Genomic DNA, 27,505 nt, shown 5'->3' on the forward strand with positions numbered 1-27,505 from the left:
AAAGTGAAGGAGGGTAGAGAGATAAAGAGAAACATATATAGAGAGAAATGGATAGAGAGAGAAAGAGGGGATGGATGGATAGAGGTAGTAGAAAAAGAAAAATAGTGTTGGGATTTAGAATATAATATAAAAAGTATTGAAGAGCGTAGGATGAGTAGAAAATTGATTTTAAAGGTACTATAATTATTTTATTTATTTATTTTAAGCTCCTACAAAATTGGAAACCACCACCACCACGACCCAAAAACCCCTTTCCTTATTCATGGAAACCTTTCCTTCAAATAACCCCTTTCCTTGCTCATAGAAACCTTGCCTTCAAATAAAGTCGGTTTGAATTAGACTGCCCTTTTTTTTTTTTTTTGGGACAATAAAATTAGACTGCCCTTTTTACCTATTTTTAGATCCCTATTGCTACCAATGGAACATACACAAAGAATATATACATAAGACATGGTGAAAGAGAGAGCAAGAATCCAGCAGTCTATGTATAGTGATGCCCAAGAAATAACAAAATTATTTATGACATACAACTAGGTCCATTTTATAGTTCACACCCTCAATTTTTCTCACTCAAGACTGTCACGCATGTTTCTCTCTCTACCCCTTGGCTCTCCCTCCTTATCCACTCCCACACTGCCTCCTCCCTACTCCCTCCCATTTACACATTATCGTCCCTAATCTTTCTCTCTATTTTTCATACTCTCTCTCTCTCTCTCTCTTTCTCTCTCTAGTACCAGATAATGGCATGTATGCTACCGCAGTTTATCCATATAAGGACCAGCTACCATAATAACTGTGAGTATCTACTCTCAATCTGCTTTTAGTTGCGGAAAACCCTTTCTATTTTGAATTTGGCATTTGGGTTTGATTTATGGGACTGTGAAGCTTGTTTTACGGTCGCAAGTTCTCTTTTCCATGGCTTTTTTTTCTACTTTGGGTTGTATTTTTAGGTTGGTTGGAGTTTTTGGCTTGTTATATATTTGAGTTGATATTGGTTGGAGTTTTTGGCTTGTTATATATTTGAGTTGATATTACTGTGTTGGGTTTTTATGTTTATTTTTTGGGTTGGCTGCTTGAATTAATGGTTTCTAGGTAATGGACATCTCTCTCTTATTAATGGTTTCCATGTAATGGGCATCTCTTTCTCTGGTTGAGCAGCTATTGGAATTAGAGGTTTTGATTTCATGGGGTAGTTTTTCCATCACCATTATAAGTAGTATTATGTTGATCAGAATGAGAGTTGAACTTGTGAAGTAGTCTTTGAGATGAAAGGTCCCATGGGTTATGCTTGGTGTTTTCGAATAACTGGAACCATGCTTCATGAATTGCAGGTTTGTGGAACTGAAGTTTCTCATTTTCTACTTCTTTGTTATTCAAAGTCTTGCATTTCAATTCTTGTAGGAAAACTAGTTTACATGTTGTCCTTCTCTCATTGCTTCATCGGTAGCAGTTTTGAGAGTCTGAGCAACTTAATTTATTGACAATAGATCACAACCCTGAATTTCCTCAATGATTTCTTCCTGAAATTTAGTACGCAACACTTTCTTATCCCAAGGGAATTACTCTTCCTAAAAGAAGAAGAGAAAGGTGATTAGACTTGGAGTTAAATATCAAACTGGTATAAAGAAGAAATTAAGAGCTTAACAATAAGGGCTTCTCAGTACCAATCTCCTAGGCTTTTCTTGCATATATTATTATTTTAATGCTTGAATTTGGTTGCACAGTTTTTCTGCGGGTTTTACCTTTGTCTATTCAAGTTTTCATTGCATACCAACTAACCTTTTGACAAGTGGGTTCCTGGAGAGTTCATCGTATCCTTAACCTGCCACTAAATTGAGCTGAGTCCATTTATAGATGTAACTTGAGGGAAGCTACAAACAGTTACCTTCTTGTCATATTTCTGGTCTTCTGAAATTGTAGGTGGTTTGCAGTATTTGTTTTCCACGGTCCTAAGTGAACATGCGATCACAGAGATAAGTTCATTGGTTGCGATTCATAGTTCTTGATTTGGTATATTTTTGTGTCGATATCATAAAGCAATCCATCAAGGGGCCTTTATGCGAGATACACAAGGTTTTTTGATTCATGAGTGTAACTGTGCTTTTCACAAGCAACTTTAGAGGTCTCAGATGTGGCAATCATCTAAACCTTTTCATTTATAACCATCTTGGAGGGGTTTGCCTGGGCTTATCGACATTAACATGGTGGGGACTTTAGGCTTATTTTTGGGTTTTAGTCCACTCTAAGGAATGACTATTCTCTCACCTACATTTCTTATGTTGGTCTGTTGTGGGGCCTCACTTATCCAACCTGAAAATCATATATTTGACAGCTTCTCATTTTGTATGCCATTGTATTTGATAGATTGTATGCTATTTTATTGGATAGGCGAATGGTTTTTACAATCTATAATGCTTAAATGATTTGCTGGCCGTGGGTTTGAATAACTACAGCAAGGTGGAATCTTTGCCAGGTTAATTACTTTGGATTCATATTTGTCTTATAGCCGTTTGAGATCAGTTTCATATGATGGATTTGAAGTGGATGGTGAGAATCTGCTGGATCTCAATAATTCAACAGTTGACTTGAACTTTCGAATCTCGTCAGGGAACTTCCCTTGTAGTGTGACAATGTTCATTTCATACGTCCCCATGATGTTACAGAAGCAATTATTGGTAAATCTTTTGTTGCCTACACGACAAGATGCAATGTATTGTTATGCTTCTCAAATATCAGTCTTAGTGCATCTTTTGAGATTGACCTGGTTGTTAGTCATCCTTCACATGCTTATTCCTATTCACCTAAGTAGCTCTTGAATATGATAAGATTTAGCATGTAAATGCGTACTGCAAAATGACACTCGACTATTTGGCATGCTGCAGTTGAGAATCCACAACTCTTTAGTAATTGCTTTATTCATCTATCCTTGTTGTTATGGTTTTATTAGTGGGCATCTGCACACTGTTCCATCTCAATGAGCTACATTGGATGACATCAGTTCTTCCTTCAAGCATCTACTATTTCGGGTAGTTCCTCGAACACATGATTTACATTTGATGCTTTGATTGCTTGATGCTGTGATAGTTAAGTCCGAACTAGTCAGCATTTCTTATGAAACCTTGAGCAAGGTTGGAGCCATAGTTAAAAACAACACTAAGGAAAGAGATTGGGACTCTCTTTGGTTGACTCTACCTTTTCTTTATTTAAAGACTTGCAGCTTGTGATTCAACGCAACTTGGTGTGTTAACTCATAAAGTGAAACTGAGTTCGATTTTTCAAACTTTGGTTGGACTCCTGATACGATACACCTAAATATCTCTTGCATAAATTTGAATATCAGCTAGCTGTCTTGGGGCTAAGGCTGTTCAACTCAACTGTGCTTAAGTTCTTGAGCCTAGAAGATTCAATACTGGAAAATTCCAAACTTCGTGAGCAAACTGTGGGTTTTTGGGACAATGGTGATTCCTCGAGTTTTACTCGATTCCTAAAGACTCAACTAAGTACCACACTGTCCAACGTGGCAGGTGCTCTAAAAGTCAGATTCTTTTCTTTTGATCCCCAATATTTACTCCTATATACTTGTTTATTTCACGAGGTTAAGGGATGAATCCTGAGTTATGGTCTCTAAACTTTGGTATCAAGTAGGAACTGTTGTATTGATCATCTAAACCATTTGATGCTTGGGAGATTTTCCTTTTTATAACTAACCATTCATTCAAATGCTCTGACAAGGTGGCTGTCATAAACCAAGATAAAGCAGTACAAATTCTTTTTTTTTTCCCCTGGTGAGGTTGGGGGTGGGGATAAGGTTGGTGTTAGGTTAAGCGGTGGAATTCAAAGTCTTTCACATTTAAGTTGTGAGTTAACTGTCCTAGCCTCCAAGCCAAGCCGTCATACTAGTTCAACACTAACTCTTTCGATATCTCATTCGATACCCTATGAGCTATCCATGTTGATGCCTTCTATCCCTTAGGGCTCGTCTTGAGGGTTTTACAATTGATTTGAGTTTTAAATTACCCTCTGGGGAAGGAACCTATCTAGCTTGAGGCTTGGGAGGCAGAGATACCTCAGCCATGGTCCTCTATTCCCTCAAAAACTTGTAACTGAGGGCCTAAGAGATCATAGTAACCCAAATCTGATCTTTAACTACTGGGCTGCTCATTCCAATCCTTTTATGAATTTATGTGCAATGTGGTCCAAGTAGTAGGCTTCACCATAATGTAAAAGTTTTATCTTACCAAAGCTCTATGTGCTTTTTTTTTTCTTTTTTTGAGGATATAAGAGATTTGAGTTTATTTTGTTTTATATGTCTTACAATGTGATCCTATGGTATCATCGTGCTACTTGAGATCATTTGGAGTTGTGTTTCAGAAAGTCTGTTTTACATATAAGGTGTGACTGTATGTCAATTGAATGGTTTAAGCAGGCATTCTTTTGGAAAATATCACTCCTATTCATGAAAATTTAAACATGAATGTATGGTGCTTTTTGATTTATTTAATCAACCCCTATCCCTGTTTACATAATCAACATCTAGCTCCACTTATAATGGATCTACATTAATTTATTGGGTGGTAGTTTACTCCCATTCCTAATACATGCAGTGTTTCAAAAAATGCTAGGCGGTGCCTAGGTGGCTGGGGCTGTCCAGGCCGCCCAGCGCTTAGGCGGACGTCTAGAACCTGGGCGGCCTAGTAGATCTATAGTCTAACAGTATAATTGTATAACACATAAGACAAAAGTTAGGGACTTAGGGCAACATCCTCCCTAATGCGTCTTACGCAATTTTTGTCCAAAGGATTCGGGTTGTAGTCATATTTTGATCTCGGATCACCACTTCGATTAGATCCCGTAGGAGACATTTCAAAATAATACAAGCAATCTAAAAAATAAAAATTTTCATTAGCTTTGATTGCTCGATCTCCAAACTTCCACCTCTAAGATGTTTTCTAAGGTGAAAATCTTCTAGAAAGCCCTCAAATAGACTTATAAAACTTCCGAAACTAAATCTAATATCAATGGGTGATGCTTAGCTTGATTTCTCGTAACTTTGAGAAACACTTCAATCCTATGGCAATCACAAAAAGCTAGTTTTTTGGGGTTTTCCTCTCTCTAAAATAGGCTCTAATGGGGTTTAGGTTTCAAATGAAGCTAAAACCTACAATTTTCCCCCTTTTTTATTTTAAAAAAAAACTAAAAATTCCCCTCGACGAGGGGCATTCCGCCCCTGGGCGGCTGCCTAGCGCTCGGCGCCCGCCTAGGTGGGTTCTCTAGTGTCAAGGCGGCCGCCTATTTGGGCTGCCTAGGCCTGGGCAAGGCGGTCTGCCTTTCTGGACTGCCTAGGCGTTGGGCGGTCTTCTTTTTTGAACAATGAATGCATGGGAGATGAGGAGTCAGTTGCGTACTTGGAGATGAGTTGGCTTGAGCTTGTTAATCTTACTGCCCTAGGTCTAGGTCTTATCCATACATTTTTTACTTCTTCAGCACACCCTATCCAAAGCGGGGCTTGTTACCGCATATGGAGATTAAGGGAATGTTGGAGGATGAGTAATGGTTTGAGGATCATCTTCGCAGAGGAAGATATCGTGATATAGCTTGTCAAACCCTCACTTCAGTTTGTGCCTGTAGATGCCTTAACACCATTCCATCAGAATGGTTGTGAGATTGAAAAGCATGAATTCCACACATTGCTAGCTTATTTATTTTACTTAAAATAAAGTTTTCAGTAGAAATATAAATAAGTTTTGTCGTTACTATGAATCTCTATGATGTAGCCTTTGCTCTTGGGAAGATATCCAAACATTCCAAGTAGTAATTATGCTGCAGCCGCTGCGCGTTGTCCTTTCCTAACATTAGTGATCTCTTTTAATTGTGTTCCATTCTTATTTGCAAGTGAAGACCAGAAAGTTTCATGGCTAACTTTTGTTACTTGTGTTAATTGCTGCACTATGTGTTTGCAGTAAGGACTAGAGAAGCTACTTGTTTTCAGACGCAATGTGTTTCATCAACAGCAACAGTGGTTGTAGATGTGGATAAGGTGCGGGTCCCTTCTTTGGGAGGTCATTCAACTTCAGTATCTACCCATGGACCTCTGACATATGTCGGAACCATTGGTTCCCAGAAAAAGGTCAGAAGATTACGTTTTTTATTTTAACAATTTCTTTAATCTTAAAATGTAAGGTGGCTTATTACCAAAGCTATTTTCAAAATATTGAAATTTGCAATCCAAACGTAGCATTAGTTGACTATTAAAAGATAGAAGATCTACTTTCCTCTGAATATCAATAAAGATGAATCTAAAGACATAGGGTTGAGTTTTTCTGAACAAATCTCTTCAGATTGTGAGAACCTTATTTTTTCATTACAAGAAAATACAAGGTTGATGCCTTATCCATGGTAATAAACTTGTCTTCTTGGACAAATGCCATTGTAAAATAGAACACCTGGCTACGGAAAAAAAAAAAAAAGGAAAAAAGAAAAGAAAAAAAAAGTATTAATTAAACTTCTAATGATCTCCACTGATGGATGTTTTTCAAGAAGTTGGTTTGTCTTAGACGGGATATGTTATATTCTTTTTTTTTTTTATCTAACTAGTTACCCACTTTGTGGAGGTATCTACCTTCCAATAAACTATATGAGAAGTATAAAATGCATAAAAGTTTGAAGAGGTCACAATCCATTTACTACTGATGGTGATGGAGGGGGGGTGGGGGGGGGGGGGGGTGGTGTGGGAATCAGAATAAAACATGACCAGTATAGTGGGTCCTCTCTCTCCACTTTCCATCATTTCCATGGACCGTGATCTCCCAATAGACAGAATTTTCTTAGCGTATTGGATTATAGTATACTTTCTTATTACTCGTGCATGTAATGCACCTTTATTTTTATCAATCTAGCCATTTATTCTCCATTTCACATTACACAGACAGATTTTGAGGCCGCCTTAGTGACCGAGTCATTGCTCAAGAGTGAAGAAGCCATAATAGCTGCTGCGGCTGCTGAAGCCATAGCTCTTGCAAAAGCAGCAGCAAAGCTTGCCAAAGATGCAGCTCTAATGGTTGGCAGTGTTCCACCTTCAAGATCCGACAAAGTCGATGATTTCCCATCAGAGGCCGATATTTTAAGGCTCCAGAGGGCTAGGCTAACTGAGATGGAGCGAATTGGTTCGATGGATGGCTCTTCCATAGCTGGTATTGGACCACGTGATAAGCATAAATCGGTCAACCAATTGAGCCCCAATGAAATGGCTGATAAACAATCAAGGGAGAACATTTTAGAAGCGCTACAATTGCAGCATTCTCAGAGGGTTGCAGTGAGATCAAGGCGTCAAACAGAGAGGAGAGCAAGGAGGGCAAAGGGGGTTGAGAAGGCTGCTGCAAATGCCATCACTGTTAAGTTGGGAACAACAAGCAGGAGAAAACGAGCTCCTTTGCAAGAGATTGACTACTCCGATCCGCTTCGTTACTTGAGGGGAACAACAAATAGTACTAAGCTTCTCACAGCTACAGAAGAGCTTGAGCTATCAGAGGGAATACAGGTTAAAATATGGGATCTATGATGATAAACTTGACCTTTTTTAATGAAAGAAATATTCTATTGAAGGGTCATGACCCTTAGATTAACCCTAAGATTAGGGAAAACTGCCACCTCTCAGCATGTCTTGTTCTTGCTTCCTGGCGCTTTGATTTTCCAATTTTATTATTTTTAGTTTTTTGCAATAAGAGACAAGTTTTCAGGACTTATTTTCCTGATATGATAGAAGTGTCTAGATTCTTGTATGGAAAAAAATACATAGGTGTAAGGGCAAATGACCCAGTTGCAGAAATCACCTGGACTTCCAATTTTCTCTCCAGCCAATCACCTGTCTTAACTTTTAAGGCCACCTGCATGCATTTTATACTTTTTCATGAAACATGAAGCGAAGTTTTTTACTTTGAATGATGGATATCTTTTTCTATAACATTCCTGAAGGAGCCTAGTTTTTAATTAGCCATATTATGGAGTTGGGAAATAGCTCCTGTCATTCCATCTGATTAGGATTCAGTGCCATTGGTTAGTTGGAGCAGAACTGATAGGAATATCTTTTAGATGATAATTATAAGATGTCTCTTGGAGAGAAAGGGCCTCTTCGCAGCACTTATGATATTTGTTTCTGAAAACTCATGGTTTTTTAGAAAGTTAAAGGTGAAAAATGGAATTTCCATTTTGATAAATCGTGATCTGTTATGTAATCCTTTCTCTTTTCTTGGGTAGGAATTCCTTTAAGCTCCCTTGCATCTGTGCATGAAACACCTCAAAGAGACATATTTTGGTACTTGTCTTCCACTTCTGAAATTTTGGTGCCCTTTCACTCTGCATAGGATCTTCTCAAGCTTGAAAAGCTACACAAAGAGCTTACAGAAAGATTTGGTGGGGAACCAACTTTTGTTCAGTGGGCAGCTGCAGCTGGAATTGATCAGAAGGCATTGAGGAGGCGGTTGAGTTATGGAACGCATTGTAAAGACAAAATGATCAAAAGCAACATACGACTGGTTATTTCTATTGCAAAGAATTACCAGGGTGTAGGGTTAAGCATCCAGGATCTTGTTCAGGTTTGATTTGACAACCTAATTAAATTCCTTCTTCTTTCATTGTAGGGAAAGTATGCAATAATCCAATGGACTTCAGGAAACATTGTCCATTGGGGCCATTACCATCCAATGGAATGCTAGATGAAGAAGAAGAGAGTGATTGCGGTACTGTAAATTGGATACTATCCTGTTCTGATGGGTTCCTGTTGCTTTTCACACTGCCTATTCCATTGAATGGTGATGGTCCCAATGGCCTATGCTTTTCCATTGTCCATTGCATCAGCATAATTTCTTTCTTTCAGAAAAATATTTTGGGAAATGATATATCATGACTTTCATTCAAAGTGAGTTGCAGGATTTTGATTTCTCTGTTGTCATCACTGTTTGTTCTAGTAGATGGGAAATGATATATCATGACTTTCATTCAAAGTGAGTTGCAGGATTTTGATTTCTCTGTTGTCATCACTGTTTGTTCTAGTAGATGGTGATGTTCCAATTAGACTATGGTTTTACATTGTCCATTAGTTCATGACATAATTCCTTCTTTTGGAAAAACAATTCTGGGGAATGATATGTCATGGCTTTAATGCACCAGAGTTGCAACCTTTTGATTTCTATGTCTGTTTTCAGGAAGGATGCCGAGGCTTGGTTCGGGGTGCAGAGAAATTTGATGCTTCTAAAGGATTCAAATTTTCAACCTATGCGCACTGGTGGATTAAGCAGGCAGTTCGGAAGTCTCTCTCTGATCAGTCCAGGACCATTCGGTTACCTGTAAGTCTTGCTCACACTTAATCTTGTGCTTGCTGGTGCTGTCACATGGGAAGTCTAAGATAGTCTAATGGACTATGGCAGATTGGTCCTCCACTTTACATCCAGTAGTAGTTCCCCATGGAGGATGTTTGGGGACTAGCTGTACCCAGGTAACTGTCCTTGTGGGCTCCATTCTAGTTAATCTCCCACCATCCATCATCAGGAATGGCATGTGGATGTAGGCTTGAAGTACTATATTTATAGTCCATTGAACTATGGTATAGTTTTCCTTCTTGATTTTCCTTGGTTAGCAAAGGCCCTCAGCTCCACTGGAGATTTGCTTCTTATTTCATCATCAACCTATGGATCAAAATTAATGTTCCTCTGAAATCTGACCATTGTGATTTCGTTATTTACTATTTTTTTTTGGATACATAACCCTTTGTATTCATAAACTTATGGAGTTTCGTGTAAAGCATGAAGGACCAAAGATGTGTGTGGCCTAACTGTGTGGCATTGACTCTTAAGCTCTGTTGCTCTAGGGCCTAGTTTAACCTTCTCACACTCCAACACATGCACAAGGGTCTACAGAATGGTCAAGAAGGGCTGTGACCTACTTTTATTGATCTGTGCGAACTATTAGTGGAGAGATAATTGAGTTTTCAGTGACAATAGGTCTACATCAGGAGCCCATGCCTTTTTGTCTTAGTTATAAACGACTTAACTAGGCACCTGCAAGATGAGGTACTGTGGTGTATGTTTTTTGCGGATGACATAGTTCTGATCGATGAGAACTGAAGTGGCGTCAATACAAAGTTAGAACTTTGGAGGATGCTCTAGAATCAAAAGGTTTTAAAATTAGCTAGACTAAGATTGTATAGAATAAAATTTTACAGATAATAAGATTGACGGCCAAGAAATACTAAAAAAGAGTGCACTCTCAATATGTTGGGTCGATAATTCAAGAAAATGGAGAGATTGAAGAAGATGTCACACCTAGAATTAGGACTGGGTGAGCGAAGTGGAAATGTGCAATCAGAGTTTTATGTGATCACCGTATACCAATGAAGCTGAAGGGCACATTCTATATGATAACTGTGAGACCAGCTTTGCTTTATGGGGTCGAATATTGGGTTTTCAAGGAACAACATACCCATAGGATGAGTGTAGTTGAGATGATGATGTTGAGATGGATGAGTGGCAAGACAAGAAGGGATAGAGTTTGAAATGAATACATTAAGGAGAACTTAGGTGTGACTCCAATATGCGATAAGACGAGAGAAAATAGACTTAGGTTGGTTGGCCATGTGCAGCGCAGACCCAGTGCAACATCTGTTAGGAGGTGCTAGTTAGTTCAAATGGAAGGCTACAAAAAGGCAAGAGGTAGGCCCAAAAGGACATGGTTGGAAGTAGTGAGAAAAGTTATGGGGACTTATGCCCTCACTGAGGGTATCGCCCCTGATAGGGCAGAGTGATGGATCAAGATGTGTGTAGCCCACCCCAAATAGTTAGAAAAAGTCTATGATGATGATAGTTACAATGTATATTTTGCACTAGATGGCCCTCAAGGGTCTGTTGGGGTTTATATAGATGTCAGCTACAATATTTGAATGCAAATACATGCCAACAAGTGTCGGCAAACCCCAATGCATGGCCTGGGTTGAGCCCACCTAGCAGAGATTGGCTACCAAGGTTGGTTATATCGTAACTACTCGCAATTCAAGCCGCCATGACTTGGCCGTTTCATCCACATCTCTAGCCAGTGTTACACCCATGTCTTTGGCCCACCAATGATGGTGGTTCCTCTTTTGAATTTTGAATTTGGGTGCCCACCCAGCCTGGGCGTGCCAATTCACTGTCCAAGTCTCTCTTAGTTGTGAGGCCTAAGCCTACTCGTACCAAGCTCGGCACTTGCCTTCTCCTCCATGATGGGTCAGTTGGCCCAAAGATTGTCCCCCCTCCCACCCTTCCCCCTTTCATATTCGTTTATCCACTTGTATAATTGGATCACCAGGAGAGGTAGGTTCGTACTACAAAGTAGCACAAGACTGTATGGGGCACCCACCAAGCCTCATATTTGGTCGTTGGTTGCGTCAAGGGGGTTGATGCACTGGCCCTCGATCAATATGCATGAACTAAGTTGGGGGTTTGACAAGCCTCTCCCATCAATAGTTTTTGACATCCAGGGTCTATCCAACAAATCTTGGACTAGACCCTCATAATCCCAAGGGGTCACTTCTCGTTTCCAACTGACTTTTTCTTCAGAAAATCCCTCCCAAATGACCGAGAACTCCATTCCTCAATTCTTTTTACTCTGACCTAACACTGGTTAATACAAGATGACCTCAACCTTCTGTTCAAATTGAGTTTGCACGTTTTCTGGAGCCTGGATTGCTCGAGTCCTTGTCCCATTGTCATCACGGTGATAAAGTTTCTAGAAGCTTACGTGGAGCTCTGGGTGGACCTTGATCCAATTAGGGAGAGCCAGGCTATAGACCAATTTTCCTATCCTCCTGGTCACCTCAAAGGGACCATTATACCTCTTGATCAAGCCACGATGCACTGCCCTGGCACCAATCTACTTCCAAATTTGTGGGGTGGGCTTGAGATCACCCGGTCTCCAACATTGAACTCTAGGTGCCTTCGCCCTTGGTCTGCATACTTGGTGTAGCCAGTCATGGGCCTCCTCCAACTGCTCCTCTTGGGCATTAGCCAGCTTCAGAATATCTGGGAACTGCCTGCCCTTGTTGTAGAACTACATTGTGCAGCACTAAGGTTGCATACCAATGGCTAGTTTGAATGTACTTTCTCTTGTTGAATAACTGTTGTGAAGTTTGCAGCAGAATTGGGCCATGTCTAACAAATTGACTCAGTTAAACTGGTTCACCCTCAAGTAATGCCTGATGTATTCCAAGATTGCATTTGCCCTCTCAATCTGCCCATCTGTTTGAAGGTGGTTGCTAGTAGAGAAGCTTAACTTTGTCCCCATAAAGTGAACAAGCGCCCCCAAAATCTTTTAGCGAACCAAGAATTTCAATCACTCACAATGTCCTCAGGAACACCCCATATGTGGGTGAGGAGTGAGTTTGTGGCTGCCTTGGTAGTGTATTGCTCAGGGGCTGCAACGAAGGTGTTGTACTAGGAAAACCGATCGACCACCACCATGATGTGGCTTATGCTGTTGACCTTGGGTAGTCCATTGATAAAGTCCATGGGCAGGTTGATCTGAGGACCCTTATTGTATGGGAAGGGACTCGAGTAGTCGAGCCGGTATTTGCAGATCCATCTTATCTTGCTGACAAATGAGTAGGTTTGGATATAGTGTTCCATGCCTCCTTTCAAATGGGGCCAGTAAAAGCTCCTTGAAAGGAGCGCGATGTTTTTCTCCTGACCTGGGTGGTCCCAACAGGAGCATCATGAAATTTCCTCAGCTACTCTTTTCAAAGTCCACAAGAGTTCGACACATATATGCTCTTGCCCTTGGCATCGAAGACACTACCCTCTAGCTAAAACTGTCTGAACCGTCCCTTCTGGACTCTCTGCACCAACTTTTGAGCTGTTAGGTCACTTTGGGTCTCTTCCCGAATCTGCCCCAGTAGATCCCCCTCTACTCCACCAGCAGGTGGTCCATCTTTCTACTTAGGGCATCTGGAACCACATTGGCTTCCCCTGGCTTGTACTCCAGGGAAAAGTCAAATTTGGGTAGAAATTCCTGCCAGTGAGCTTGCTGCTTGCTTCGGGGTCTTCTTCTTTTCTGTGGCGAAGTATTTTGTGGCTACATTATTGGTACACACCACAAACCTACTTCCAAATAGGTAATGTTGACAAAGTCTGATGTAGTGCACCACACTAGTCATCTCCTTATGGACTGAGTACCTTGTCTTATTCTCGTTAAGTTTCCTATTTTTGACAGCCACAGGGTGTCCATCTTGGATCAAGACCCTCCAAATTGCCTAGCTTGAAGCATAGGTCTGCACCTTGAATGACCTTTCGAAGTCTGAGAGGTGCAACACTGGTTTCCCGGCGATTGCCGCCTCTTCCACTCCTGAATGGCTGCATCGCAAAGCCTTCATTGACTCCCATTTGACCTCCTTCATAAGGAGATTGGTCAGTGAAACGATCCTCTTGGAATATTCTTTAATGAAATGTCTATAGTAGTTGGCTAGCCCCAGGAAGAAATGTAGCTTATGGACATCTTTAGGCTGTGGCCACTCAAGGATGGCTTGCTCCTCCCCATTGTCCATCTTAAATCCCCCTTTACTAACTTGGTACCCGATGAACATAATCTCCTCTAGGGAAAATATAGATTTTTCTAGCTTTAGGTACAATTGGTTAGTTCTTAGCTTGTCAAGTACCAGCTTCAGATGCTTGGCATGGTGATCGAGGGTTTGGCTATACACGACTATATCATCCAATTACACAACAATCAACACATATATGTACCACCTAAGGATGCCATCCATTAAATGACAAATAGTAGTTGGGGCACTGGTTAAACCAGAGGACATTACAAGAAATTCAAATGAACTGTATCAGGTCACACAAGTTATTTTCTCCTCATCTCCTTCTGCCATGTAGACCTGCTAGTACCTCAAGCACAGGTTGAGTTTGCGGAAGACCCTAGCCTTCGCCAACAGGTCAAAGAAGTCGGCAATAAAGCACAAAGGATATCAATTCATCACTATTTGCTTGTTTAAACTTTAAAGCGCAATAGTCCACACACAACCTCAATGACCTATCATACTTCTTTTGGAACAACACTGGTGTACGATAGGGAGATATGGACAATTGGATTGTCCCATCTTCCAGTAGCCCATTCAACTTCCTTCTCAACTCAGATAACTCGGATGAAGCCGTATGGTATGGGACTCTAGGTGGTGGCCGCCCACTAGGCTCAAGCTCTATGAGGTGATCGACTGCATGTCCTGGGTGCAAAGTCTTTGGGAGCACTGGAGGCATTATGTCGCATTATGTCATCATAGTCCTATAAGAGCTCTTGGACTGCAGGAGGAACTCTCGAGCCTTTCCCAGCCTCCTTAGTCCCCATGGTTGCTAGGTAAGTCGCCTGCCCTTCCTACAACCCTTCCTTTGGGTGCAGTGTAGACAAGACCTTACCCTTTTCCTATTGCACAAGGACCAGACATGGGCTATCCTCGTCAAAATTTTCCATCACTCCAAGGTGGGTATCAGTAAAGCTTTGGCTGCAATCAGAAACTCCAACCTAAGGATGACATCGAAATCATCCTGGGGTACAACCATTAAAGTAATATGTCCAGTCCATCCTCCCACGCACATTAACACAACTCAGCTACCCCAAAACTGCCTTGGCAGTTGAGTTAACAACCTTCATCTTACTCGAGTCCCCACTCAATTTGAGGTCCAGCCTTGCTGCCTTATAGTTCTCCACAATATTGTGTGTGGCACTAGTGTCAATCATCTCAGGCCTCTTTTCTATTCAATGTAACATGCACACACATGAGGCCACCCTTGGCGGGAGCCACCTTTATAATCCTCTGTATTGGATGCAGTTGACGAGTAGCCCTTATGATGTCTTTCTTCTCCTCACTTACGGTCTTGACAGGATTAGGAGACTCCTTTTGGGGTCAGTTTTTGGCTCGATGGGGAGTTTTGCAAATGAAGCAGCTCAAGAAGTTCTTCTTGGTCCCCGACCCGCCAGAAGACACCCCTCTAGACTCTTCCGCTGCTTGAGGTTGTGGATCCCCACTAGCTTTCTTCCCTTGTCCTTTGCCTTTGTCTTGTCGAGAACCTTCCTATAAAGCTGTGAGTTTATATTCCACAAGGTAATCTGAGCATTAGGCTAGAGAACCTTTTCACATACGCACCGTAGCCATTTGCTTGAGTTCCCTCAGGGCTTCTTTTGTGGTTCAGGCAGCATTTCTAGGAAGGAATCGCTCCTTTAACTCCCTCTTGGGGTCCTCCCAGTTCACAACTGGAAGTCTCAACCCATCTGGGGCATGTGTCCTCTGCCAGAGTTTTCCATCTCTGGTGATGTCGAATAAGGTCAGAGTTACTCGGTCTTCTTCTTGTGCATGGGTGACAATAAAGTAATGCTCCATGTCCTTAAGAGCATTCTCTAACTACTTGGCACTCTTAGGTCCACTGAAGGGTTTGGGTTCAGGTACTTGAACTCCAGGTGGCTCAAGTACTTGAACTCCTAGGTCCACTTTAGCTATTTGATCTGTCATTGAAGATGCTGTATCTTAGAGATCCTACAAGCTTGCTCCAAAACCAACTGTTATGGGAGTAATTTTCGTCTAGCCCAACTGTGCAGCCTTGACTTTTAAGCTTGTTTGCTTTAGGGCGAAGTCCGGCCTTCTCTCACACCAACTCATGCACCAAGGTCTACACAAGGGTCAAGAAGGAAGCTACTTTTATTGCTCTGTACAGTTACAAGGTACTACACCAGATGCCTCTCAGGGGTTTGGGCTTGGGGTTCTTATAGATGCCTATTACAATACTTGAATTAAAATACAGGGCAACACATGTTAGCTAGACCCAGTGCATGGCCTCCATTAAGGCCACCTAGGGGCAACTGTTACCAGGATCAGTTATCGTTACCACCCTCAATGCAAGCCGCCATGATTGGGCCGTTTCATCCACATCTCTGGCCTGCCGTTACACTCACGTCTCTGTAGCTGCATCTTTTGAATTTTGAATTTGGGTGCCCTCCTAGCCTGGCACACCAGCTTACTGCCAACACTCACTCTTTGTCGTGAGACTGGCCTTGTCCGCCACGGTGGGTCGGTTGGCCCAAGGTTAGTATTCCCTCTTCATATTGGTTTCTCAGCTCAAATAACTGGACCTCCAGGGGAGTTAGGTCTGTACCACAAAGTAGTAAGAGACCATAAGGGGCACCAACCAATCATCATCTTTGGTTGTTGGCTGTGTTAAGGGGGTTCACGCACCGAGCCCTCTAGCAGCATGCACATACCAGTTAGGGGGTCTGACAGCTAGGGTATATAAAATTTTGCAGTTTTAGAGTAGTGGTAGCGACTGCTGGGTTTTTAGGAGTGTAGATTGAGTCGTCTTTTCTCTTGCCCAGGCGGTCAGCGATTGAGATTATTTCATGTCCATGAAAAGGAAAAAATCTGAATGATCATGCAACAGCCTTGAGGTTTGGTAATCACAATGACTTTGTAGGTTTTACATTTCTCATGTACGTTTTAAAGAATTGTTGTTATTATTATTACTACTACTACTATTATTAGAACTACCCTCACCCTGGCCGATTTATCCCACTAAGCCAAAGCCCAAGGGAAATGTTTTAAAGACTTAACATATGCTAGAAGGTTTTATTAGATACGCTCTTCGATGTCTGGATTTTTTTTTTCTGAAGCTATTTTTGGTGGATTGATTGAGAGGGACTGCTAATCTGACTTCAAAGAACTTATTTATAATCTTCCACTAAAATTCTCGGAATGTATTTAAGTTTTTCTCTCTTGAAGATCAAGGTTTAAGGTATTGGGGCCAGTGGATACCATCTCCTCATAATTGCCTAGATTTTCCTTATGAATCTATGCACTTGTTTTATCATTCACTAATGCCCACTGAATTATGTTAAATTAAGAAATCCAGATGGCAGAAGGGCATATAATATCCATCCTTTTTAAAATTCAGTATACAATTGTTATCAGGTGTTGTATGTGTTTTCATTGAATTTTTCTGATCTGTAACTTCCTTTGTCCACTTCCTATATATTAAATTTAGTTTTTCATGTCTAGAAATCAAGGGGCTCCTGCATATTCCCCCAACACCCCCCCGTCCCCCCTTTTCGATCCCAACACAAAAAGGGTTAAATAAATAAAAATACCGGGGTTTTATTCATCTCAATTTCAAACTACTAATGTGATGAGATGCTGGTGACTCACTTTACTATTTCTCTTGGAAGGTTTAACTTCTCGTCCTAGGTCATGTCACAACGTGTAATCTCTGTTACCTTTAGGAAAATATTTGCTCCTTGCTTTGTAAACCTCTATATCTCAATTCTTTGCTGACACTCATTTACTTTTATAGAGCCATTTATTCTTTCTATATTAGAATTACACACCACTAGATGATTTTATCTCATGAATGGTCCTATTATTCTTTTTCTCTCAATGTTACATGGGCAAACAGTTTCACATGGTTGATGCAACGTATCGAGTGAGAGAGGCAACAAAGCAACTATACAGCGAAAATGGGAGGCACCCAAACGACGAAGAAGTTGCAGAGGCCACTGGGTTGTCAATGAAGAGGCTCACCACTGTGCTTCTTACCCCAAAAGCTCCAAGATCTCTTGATCAAAAGATTGGGATTAATCAGAATCTGAAACCTTCGGTATGTTCTTTTCAAATCCCTTTCATTATCTTTCAAAAGTGTCACTAGACTTGTTTGCCCACATGCGTGATAAACCATACATGAATCCTCTATATGAATGCATGCATAGTTAGATGCACATGGACACTGTTGAAGAAAGGAGCTGACTAGTGCTGCCTAAATTGCTTTCGGGTTTTAACCATGTTTTGAATGAATGGCCAGGTTTGCATATGAATGCATGCATGCTTAGATGCACCTAAATCCAGTTTGCAGTCTACCCAGTAAATTCTCTAACAAGTTGGCATAATGAAAAGCTGCAACTGTTTGTGCTCTTAAAATTTGAATATGGGAAAGCGTTGCATGTGAACCCACCCACAGGAAAAGTATATGTGGTATTCTCTGTTGGATTTGAATGGATGGTTGAGATGGCTTATGTCACGATCTCATTCCAAAATATTGTTTGATTTTAATCTTTTTTCTGCAGAACATATTTGAGTGGAGTTTGGGACATCCCCTCTTCATATTGGGGTGCATCTAGCCCCAAAAAAGTCTAAAAATATTTTTGATGAAAATGACCAAAACGCCCCTACAAGTTTCAGGGGTATTCTGGTAATTTTCTATCGCTAGATATGTTTTATTATTTTTATCATGTGCACCTTTATTAGATGTATGCATGCCCCAAATTTTGATGTAAATTGATTTATAGAATAAAAATTAAAAATAAAAAACTGTGAGCCATCAGATCAAGATCTGATGCTCAAGAGCCAACTTGTGACATTGTGACTCAAGCCTTCCCAGCCATCTACTCTGATCTGACAGCTGAGAGCAGGGGTCAATATGCTTTATATGTGGGTTGGCATGTAAAGTAATATACTCCATTTGTCCAAATCAAAATCAAAGACGGAGCGCTTGTACTATGCTCCCGAGGGAGCATACTATACGTTTACTCCCTTGGGCAGAAGACTGAAGATTTTTTTGATCCGAAATTTTGGGAACAACTAGATGATTATATTAAAAATAAAAAAAACTGAATTTTGAGTTTTTTGACACTTAAATCTTGCCCATTAGAAATTGAACGGATTCTATTCGATCTTGAGGCATTTTTATTTTTTAAGCCAATAGAGAATGCATTTGGAAATTTCTTTTATTGAATATATCATATGGTTGAAGAGGTTACATCCCCAAAATTTGGAGTGGTAAATATACTCCGAATTTGGGTTTTGCATAAGTAAATGGACATTATACTCCCCAGGAGCATGCAATCTCTTGGCATCAGAGATTAAATTGTATTGTAGACTCCTGAGATTCTTGTTGAAAAGGACAGGCATCACATGTGCGGTAGTCTGGGCATAAGTATGTGGATGCTTATACAAACCTCTCTCTCTCACATGTCACTAGACAAACATGTAGAATTATCCAAGTCACGTCCATCACAAATGGAAATGCACCAGATTATTAGTAAAGATGGAGATGCATGCACATCCCCCTCTTACATTCCCATGTCTCTGTACTATATCTGGGAATTATCCAAGACCATCTTTTCATTATCGGACATGGAGAATCTACCAGATAAATTGTATATATGCAGATTCATGTGCATCTCTCCTCTCTCCTCTCTCTCCCCTCTCTCTCCACCCACCCAACTTGCTGATATGTGGGGAATATTCAAGTCACGTCTCATCACCATCAGAAATACTACAGACTGGTAGCATAGATGCTGATGCACGAACCTCTCTCTCTCATGCGTGCACACACACAGAGCAGTAAGAGATATCGGACACAGAGCATGGTAAGAGTTATCGGTACAAGTTGCATCATTTTCTCCTCAGATGCCACAGACTACTAGGATAACTGCCCATTCATGCATTTCAGGTTATCGGTACAAGCCGCATCATTTTCTCATCAGATGCCACAGACTAGTAGGATAACTGCCAATTCATACATCTCTCTCTTTCTCTTGGCAGATATTTATAGAGATGTAAAATCACATTTTCCCATCAGACAAAGCAGACTTATTTTATAGATGAAAAATGCATGCACCCATCCTCTCTCTCTCTACACGTTTGTATACAGATGCTCTATACATAAGGCGCTAGAGTTAGGATCAGAAAAAAGTTGTATGTCTTTTTGTTTGAGATTCAGGAAGTGATGGACCTCTCTCTCTCTTGTGAATTCAGGAAGTGATATCGGACCCAGAAGCTGAAACAGCAGAGGATCTATTGATGAAGCAGTTTATGAAGCAGGATCTCGAGAAGGTTCTGAATACCCTGAACCCAAGGGAGAAGCAGGTGGTGAGATGGAGATTTGGGCTCGAAGATGGGCGAATGAAGACTCTCCAAGAGATTGGTGAGCTGATGGGAGTTAGTAGAGAGAGAATTAGGCAGATTGAATCAAGTGCCTTTAGAAAGCTCAAGAACAAGAAGAGAACCAAGAATCTTAGGCAATATCTACTTAGTAACTAACTGGAACTCAAGGGAGTGTTTCTGCAAATATGGCAAGGTTGATAGGTCACTTTAGTGATGGCATTCTCTCTCTTCTGCACATGCCATGATTTCGGTCTCGCTGTTGTTGTCCTGAATGTCCTATCTGAGTGGACAGCCCGAATGAATTGATGCCTGCCTCGTAGGGAGACATGGAATCCGGACCATCCATCAGCTTGCCATCTCCTTTATTTTGTAGGTAAATATATATTGTTGGTTTTGGAATTTGAACAATCTCATGATAGAGAAGCAAGATGTGATCGGGCTCCTCGCTTTATATAAGATATTTCAGTTTTATTTATTCTTTTTATTATTTTCACAACAAATGTCGACGATTGTGAAAATTGTACTCTGTTTGCATGTTGAATTGGCAGAGTGCGAGAGAAACGAAGAAACATTTCTTTTAGCATGTTGTTGCTAGGGATTTGCTTCCCCCCTTTTCTCATACAGAACATTGCTGGGATTAATATCAGAAAATGGATATGATACACGGAAATGTATCATGCCCTTCTTAATTTCTCAAAAAAACTATAGCACTAAAAGATGTCCCTGTCTCTATTTATTAAGACAGGAAATGAGTCTCTTACATTGGATATTGGGGTTCAGCCCACAATACACATTTATATAACTATTGGAAACTAACACCCGCTGCTTCGGAAACGCCTGTTCCTTCATGCTACAGGGAGGGAGTCAGAGGGAGCAGAAGTCACCAAAAATTCTCATGGGAGAAAGAGAAAAGGGGTTATGGCACCCTCCATCCAGAATGAGAGAGACAGATATTACATCCATTGGAGCCAACCAAGAGGAAGGAAAGAATAGTAGGGGAGAAAACAAAAAGTGTCCATCTACCATAGCTTAGACAAAATGGAAGAGAGGGAAGCCAGAGTATGAACACTGAAGAGAAAATAGGGGATGATAGAAGAGGCGTGAGTGTGTGAGAGAGAGTGATCGAAGGGGTAAAAGTGAGAGAGAGAGCGGTGAGTGAAGGACCGAAAAAAGGTGAGGATAAAAAGGAAAGTAGAGAGAAAAGATATAATAGGATAAGCCTAGACAATGGAGAGAGACAGCAAGGAGGGAGAGAAAATGGTGGGGAGACTGAGAAGAGAAACTCCCCCAAACAAAAAAAAACAAAATTCTCTCTTCCCTATCAAAACACCATTTTTCTCTCTTTACCTCACCTTTAACCTCCTCAAAGCAGCATAAGCAATCAACCTATACCCCACCATCATCACCACCAAGGCCCCCACATCCCTCCCCTTATTCCCCACCCCAACATTTGCCACCGCAGGCAAATCCACAACCCTACACAACCCCGTTCCGCAACCGTACACATCCCCTTCACCATACTGTACCCCTAGCAACAACTTGTAACAATAATAACTAAACGAGACATACTTCAACCAGGCAATAAAAGATGGCACTCTCTGAACGTAATAACCTCCCGCCAAAAGGAAAACGAGCGTTATAACGGAGGCGAGCGTGGTGCCCTTCTTAACGTCCATTAAAACGGCCCCCAAGGCGAGACCCAGGCCCTGCGAGACGAGGACGTTGAGGAGAATAACGAGCAGGGTGAGGGTAAAATTGGTAAAGGTGGGTTTTAGGCCTCCAGTGAAGTAAGAGAGGAGGACAAAGAGGGTGGGGAGGGCGAGTTCGGTGGGCAAGTCGCCTAGGGTGCGGGCCGTGAAGTAGGAGGAGAGGCGATAGTAGGATGAGGTGCGTTGTTCTTTCATCAGGATGGCCCGTTCTTGTGGGAAAGCGAACACGGCGTGAAAAAGAGGAAAGAATCCCCAAAATATGGAGTAGAAGAAGAGGAGACCAATCTGCATACACAAAATATATCATAATCACAAACACCTTAAAAAATGGCTTTCAAGATGGGTACAATTAAAGAAACACAAAGCAAAATGTTAAGAAAATAAGAGCCAGGCCGGGACGGCCAAACAGGGCAAGGCCTCTATTGCCCTGTCCCAGGCCCTACCCACGGGCGACATTTTGTGGACCAAGCCCAAGTTTTTTAAGGCCGAGCAAACCGGGCGGGCTAAACTACCCCGCCCATTGCCCAAGAGAGAGGAGCACACCTGATCTTGTATATGGGAGATGGTGGAATGCCACCACAGAAGGCCGGAGAGTATCGAGACGGTGGTGACTTGAAATATCCGAAGACCTGAGAAGGCCTCGTGTTTCCTCTCTTTCAGACCTCTCTTCAACAACACCCTCACTTGCTCCCACCAACTGGTGCCCCATTCTTCCTCCACCCTACCTGTTCACACGTGCCACAACGCTCCTTTACACTTTCCTTGTAAAAAGCAGGCATAACACACATGTGACTATAAAGCAAATTATTCCCATGATTCTAGCTTTGTCCCAATCATTTCATTTGTCTTAATAGAATACAAATATAAAATGCTCTAATTTTGATACATGTAGCACACAAACAGTGTACTCCTCGAGTAACCTGGACCACATTGTCAAGAAAGGATGGTTGATATGAATAGTTCTACCACAAAGAAACCACTGACTTGAGCAGAGAATGATTCATCTCATCCGTCCAATGCAGAGAACGGACGGTTGAGGTTCATGCAGTGTGTTCTTTGTACTACCCAACATGTATCATAGTATTTTCCCCTCTATAACGTAAAAGAGAGTTGTGCGGTGTGTTCTTTGTACTACCCTAAACGTATCATAGTGTTGTCCCCCTCTATTAACTTAAAGGAGAGTTGTGCGACTACGCACTATATCAAGACATAACTAGGGGCATGTATGCGTGTGTCTATATGATGCATCTCTTTATGTACGTCACTGTAAAAATAGGAAAAATTATGCCAATACCGTAAGTAAAATAGGGAATTACACATAGGTCCAAGTTTTGTAAATTTCATATGGTGGTCCAATTGTTTTTTTTTATCAATTTTGCCCCTAAGTCTGATTTGTTTTTTTCTCGATTTTGCCCTTATGTCTGATGTTCTAAACACCAAATCATTTTTTTCATTTTATTTTTTTTTTTAATTTTTTTAAAGTATAGGAACTTGTACGAGACTTTGATCCTTAGACCGGTACCTGGACTGTGAATTTCACAGTCTAGGGATTGCCTTGAGGTTTTAGACCTCAGACTACTGCTTCGACAATGCTCAACAAGTCAAGCTGTCTTAGATTTGGAACTTCGAACCAGTCCCTACACTTCAAAAAAACAAAAAAAAATAAAAACCCATATTATGTTTGGAACATCGGATATTAGGAAAACTTAAAAAGGACAAAAAAAAAAACAGCAAAATGTTTGGCCTTCAGACCGTTGGACCTCATTGTAAAGTTTGACAAACTTGGGATCTCTATGTAATTACCATATTGAAATATTGTATAGAAACTTTCCAAAAGAATGGCCTATGCGGCTTTACAGGCTATTATGCATGCACACACTCTATATATATATATATATATATATATGCATATAGAAAGATAGTTACTTCTGCAAGCCACGCTGTATTGGTTGGGGGTGGAAGGTGTACTGCGAAGCTCAGCTTTCAACCTTGGAGAGATGTTTTCATTGTATGCTGAAATAAGAAGTTGATGTACCAACTTTGGGTCTTGCTCCTCCAAACTATTTCCCTCACCTTGATCCTCCGAATCAATTTTGCTAGGTGGAATGCCTACACATCCACACACCCAAAAAAAAAGGAAAAAAAGAAAAAAAGACAACGTCCAAAAAGTCAGACCTGCAATAAAATCAAAACATTCATAATATCATATATTTCACGTTCTTACCGTTTGGTACTTCAAAAGTTCAGTCATTTTCAAGGAACCCTTTCCACCGACGTCATTTTTTTTTGTTCTTTTGTTCTTTTCTTTTTACCATTAGTAGTAAGCCTTCGCATCCCAGGATACCAAAGAAAAAGAATTTTTTTCTTCTTCTTTCTAATCTAATGGTTTAAATGAATGTTGTAATTGTTATCACTTGCCCAAAAAGAAAGTAGGTAAATACTCAATTTTTTTTTTTTTTTGCCCAGAAAGGAAAATTACTAGGACATCTTTATATGCAAGGGTATTTTGGTAATTCAGTGAGTGCTTTCTGCCTGTACTCTGGTTTGAAGTCAGGAGATCAAAAATCATTGGCATTAAGATTGTACACATGAATAAAATAGAAATAGAAATATAGAGGCCAATTTTTCTTTTGAGAAGTGATTGTTTTAGCCCTCCATTTCCCTAGTTGTATGATAGTTTTGGAGAGAAAGGACATACCATTAGCTAGATCCAACAAGAAGTCTGCGGGGTTCATGGCGACAGGTGTTGAGAATCCAACGGCCGCGAAATAACCCATGGCGACTGATGCCTGACCATGGTAAATAGGTGCTCCCTCAGATAGAACCACCACCTTGTCAAACATATGATACAGCCTACTAGAAGGTTGGTGTATGGTGGTAACCACGGTTCTGCCCCCTTTGGCTAGCCCTTTAACCATGGTTAATATCTTCATGGCTGTGGTTGAATCCAAACCGGAGGTTGGCTCATCCAACAGCAGTAAAGAAGGATTAACCAACATCTCTTGGCCTATGCTGACCCTCTTCCTCTCTCCCCCTGAGACCCCCCTTAACAAGGGCCCTCCAATTATGGTGTTCTTGCACTTGCTTAAACCCAGTTGATTTAGCACATGCTCTGCTTGCTCCAACTTCTTGGCCCTAGTTATGGAGTCCGGCAGTCGGAGCAAGGCGGCAAAGGTTAGGGTTTCGGAGACTGTAAGATGGGCATAAAGCACGTCGTCTTGCGTCACGAAGCCAATTCTTCTCTTCATGGAGCTTGAGAAAGGATGATTGTTGTAAGTGACAGAGCCAGAGTGTTTTCCTGGTAGCCTGCCCCCGAGGGCGGTGAGGAGGGTGGTCTTGCCGCTGCCCGAGGGCCCTAACATGGCTAGTATTTCACCCGGGCTCACGATTCCGGTGAGCCCGGTTAGTATTGTCTTCTCGACAATCAACTTTCGGGTCGGCAGGCATTCGCCTTGTGCTAGCTTCACCTTGTAGCCCACATCTTCAAACTACACAAGCAAACACGACACACTCATCCCGCTGCAAACACTCCAATGAAAAAATACAATGTGGTGCACTGCAGTTCACTGTTACTAAGCTACCAGTCATCTCCAACCGTCCATTGTCTATGTCAGATGGCTGATTTGACCCTTCCTCCTCTCAATGTCTCACTTTGGGAGAGTAAGTGGGCGGTTCAGGTCATTTGGAGTTGACTATTTATATTCCGCATGCATTACTACGATCTTTGATGTCTTAATGTCTTAGAACAGCCACGTTTTTTTAATTGTTTATATTATTATTATTATTATTATTATTATTATTATTATTATTATTATTATTATTATTATTATTATTATATCTTGCATGCAATAATAGAATATGAGGTAAATTTTTTTTAAAAAAAAAAAAGAAGAAAAAAGAAAAAAAAAACAAAACATATGAAGTCCTTTTGAACTGTTTTTATCTAGAAAGGGAGTTTTTAAGGGTATCTCTGTCATAGTTTGTATGTAAACGTAGGAAAGGAGGGGGGAGGGAGGGGGGGGGGGGGTGTGCGGTGGTAGCACCCAATACTTAATTAATGCGTTGTGGTTTCTAATCATGCTGACACCACCCACACTTAAAAAAAAATCCAACTCCCTAATTTATCTAAAAAAATAGGGGTTGTCTTCCTCATTAAATTACTCAAAAAAAAAAAAAAAAAAAGTATCTACAGATAATTATAATGTTACGGCTGCTTCGTAGCAGTCCATCAAACATTATTAGAAATTAACCAAATTTAAGCTCGATCAAAGTTAGTGAAGATTTATGATGCATGTGAGCATCCTGCACATAAACTACAATTCCTATATAAAAAAGGAGGGACAACCCTGCCCATCATTCTATCTTGGTACAAAAGAAAAAAGAAGCTTGGTACAAAAGAAAAAGGAAGAGTTATAAATGGTAGGGCCATAAAGAAGAATGGTGGGCAAGAAGGAGAGGAGATGAGCTCATCTCTTCTCCCCACAATATTCCATCTCAAAGAGAAAATTCATAATTTCTCAAAGAGAAAATTCATAATTATGTTTCCAAAAACTATGAGGAGTAATTATGCCTAATGAATATGAAGGAAAAAAAATAAATTTAATTGTTCATCTTCAAACTAAAGACCCTCAACAATTTTGTTTGAGAAGTCTTTCTAAGAAATACAATTGTTTTTTGCATTTCAAAGATATTTCAAAATTGGAATATCTTATCAAAAGCTGGTTCAATATTATTGCAATAGCAACCCCATGATGCACCAAGGGTAACAAAGATTTCAGCTTCCATTCCCATCATGCCAAAAGTTAAGTTTCTGCATAATGCAACAAATGGGTCACATATGGCCTCTTCCCACCTCTCAAATGCCCATGCTCAACCTCAAGTTTTAAATAAAATATGTTTAAGAGAGAGATACTCATGTTCATAAAAACTGTGTTTGTTGGATAACGTGCTAAGAACTATCATGAGGAGAGAAGTGCTAACTCATTTTTCATGGAACCTTGTGTTTTTGTAGAGAGAGAGAGAGAACTATCATGGAGGATAGAGAGAGTGCTAACTCGTTTTTCATGGAAGCTTGTGTGTTTTTAGAGAGAGAGAGAGAGAGGAAACCTTGAGTGTCACAGGGCAAAGAGCAAGGCCCAAAGGCGAAGAAGCCCCGCTCTGCGTCAATCTCCGTAACGGGTCTCCTCCACCGTCTGCCACGTGGCAAACACCGTCAGTCTCATTTGAGGTTTGCTCAGACGGCGCCATCTCCCGAACCGAACTCCAAGCCTAAGTTACGGACTCTTAACGGCCACTGAAGATCACGGAGTTAGGCCCCTCTGACGCCGTTAACTCCAGAATTAGGGCACAACAAAAGCTGTTAGGCCCATGGACTGTCCTCTATAATAAGAAGTGGAAAGGCTTTGGTGGGATTTATATGAGAGCCCGTGACACCCCATATACGTCAAATATTTAATTATTATAAGAAAAGCATGAGACATGGAATTTATTACAAAATATTATTTTATTGCAAAAAAAGCCAAACAAATCGAATCACAGAGTGACTAAAGAGATTTGAATATCTGATAAAAACCCAACATTGGTATTTTGGTTCTTTTTTTAAGGCTTTTGACTGGCCATGAGAATCTAGAATTGCCCTTTGTGCCCCTGAATTTTCATTGGATTTACATTATTTCGATTGTTAATTAAGTTTCTAGTATTGCATTTATTTTTATTTTAAGTTGAATTTTACTATGGTAATGATGAAATGACAGATACGCCTGCATGAAATGCACAACACGCGGATCATCACCATTAGTAATGTAGGAAAGATAAAAATGATGAACAAAAAGAAGATAAACTTAAAAAAAGAAAA

At 40.7% G+C, this 27,505-nt stretch overlaps 2 protein-coding genes across 8 annotated transcripts; one reads left to right on the top strand and one right to left on the bottom strand.

The window, feature by feature from the left end:
• The first annotated feature begins 309 nt into the window (after positions 1-309).
• SIG2 (RNApolymerase sigma subunit 2) lies at positions 310-20,522 on the top strand. 7 transcript variants are annotated; one of them, XR_016051109.1, is made up of 9 exons: positions 562-795; positions 2,474-2,675; positions 5,961-6,127; positions 6,926-7,537; positions 8,361-8,591; positions 9,201-9,341; positions 9,423-9,490; positions 17,457-17,657; positions 19,814-20,522. XR_016051109.1 is itself a non-coding variant. In XM_088860600.1 (8 exons), the coding sequence occupies exons 4-8, from the start codon at positions 7,055-7,057 to the stop codon at positions 20,096-20,098; spliced, it is 1,341 nt and encodes a 446-aa protein (XP_088716726.1). In that variant the 5' UTR covers positions 468-795; positions 2,474-2,675; positions 5,961-6,127; positions 6,926-7,054; the 3' UTR covers positions 20,099-20,522. The 7 variants fall into 7 exon arrangements, 4 of the variants coding, with proteins under 4 accessions (XP_011623893.1, XP_088716728.1, XP_088716726.1 ...); XR_016051108.1 differs by lacking the exon at positions 2,474-2,675 and having other exon boundaries at positions 319-795; XM_088860600.1 differs by lacking the exon at positions 9,423-9,490 and having other exon boundaries at positions 468-795.
• A 63-nt stretch (positions 20,523-20,585) lies between these two features.
• LOC18422670 (ABC transporter G family member 14) lies at positions 20,586-27,088 on the bottom strand. Its single transcript, XM_006878553.4, has 5 exons — positions 26,758-27,088; positions 24,350-25,139; positions 23,578-23,760; positions 22,195-22,376; positions 20,586-21,936 (listed from the first exon to the last, which is right to left on the bottom strand). Exons 1-5 carry the CDS (start codon positions 26,896-26,898, stop codon positions 21,286-21,288), a joined length of 1,947 nt encoding a protein of 648 aa, XP_006878615.2. The 5' UTR covers positions 26,899-27,088; the 3' UTR covers positions 20,586-21,285.
• Positions 27,089-27,505: the final 417 nt, after the last annotated feature.

Source organism: Amborella trichopoda, chromosome 3, assembly GCF_054954075.1.
Source record: "Amborella trichopoda isolate Santa Cruz 75 chromosome 3, AtrichopodaSantaCruz75HAP2 v2.0, whole genome shotgun sequence".
NCBI classification, from domain to species: domain Eukaryota; kingdom Viridiplantae; phylum Streptophyta; class Magnoliopsida; order Amborellales; family Amborellaceae; genus Amborella; species Amborella trichopoda.

Bases quoted from the DNA above. Each gene is read 5' to 3' on its own strand.
- SIG2 (XM_011625591.3), top strand. From the start codon at position 741: ATGGCATGTATGCTACCGCAGTTTATCCATATAAGGACCAGCTACCAT. The intron at 7,538-8,360 runs GTTAAAATATGG...CACTCTGCATAG, and splicing joins AGCTATCAGAGGGAATACAG to GATCTTCTCAAGCTTGAAAA. The intron at 8,592-9,200 runs GTTTGATTTGAC...GTCTGTTTTCAG, and splicing joins GCATCCAGGATCTTGTTCAG to GAAGGATGCCGAGGCTTGGT.
- LOC18422670 (XM_006878553.4), bottom strand. From the start codon at position 26,898: ATGGCGCCGTCTGAGCAAACCTCAAATGAGACTGACGGTGTTTGCCAC. The intron at 25,140-26,757 runs GTTTCCTCTCTC...TTGCTTGTGTAG, and splicing joins TTTGCCCTGTGACACTCAAG to TTTGAAGATGTGGGCTACAA. The intron at 22,377-23,577 runs GTAACTATCTTT...ACGTGTGAACAG, and splicing joins ATACAGCGTGGCTTGCAGAA to GTAGGGTGGAGGAAGAATGG.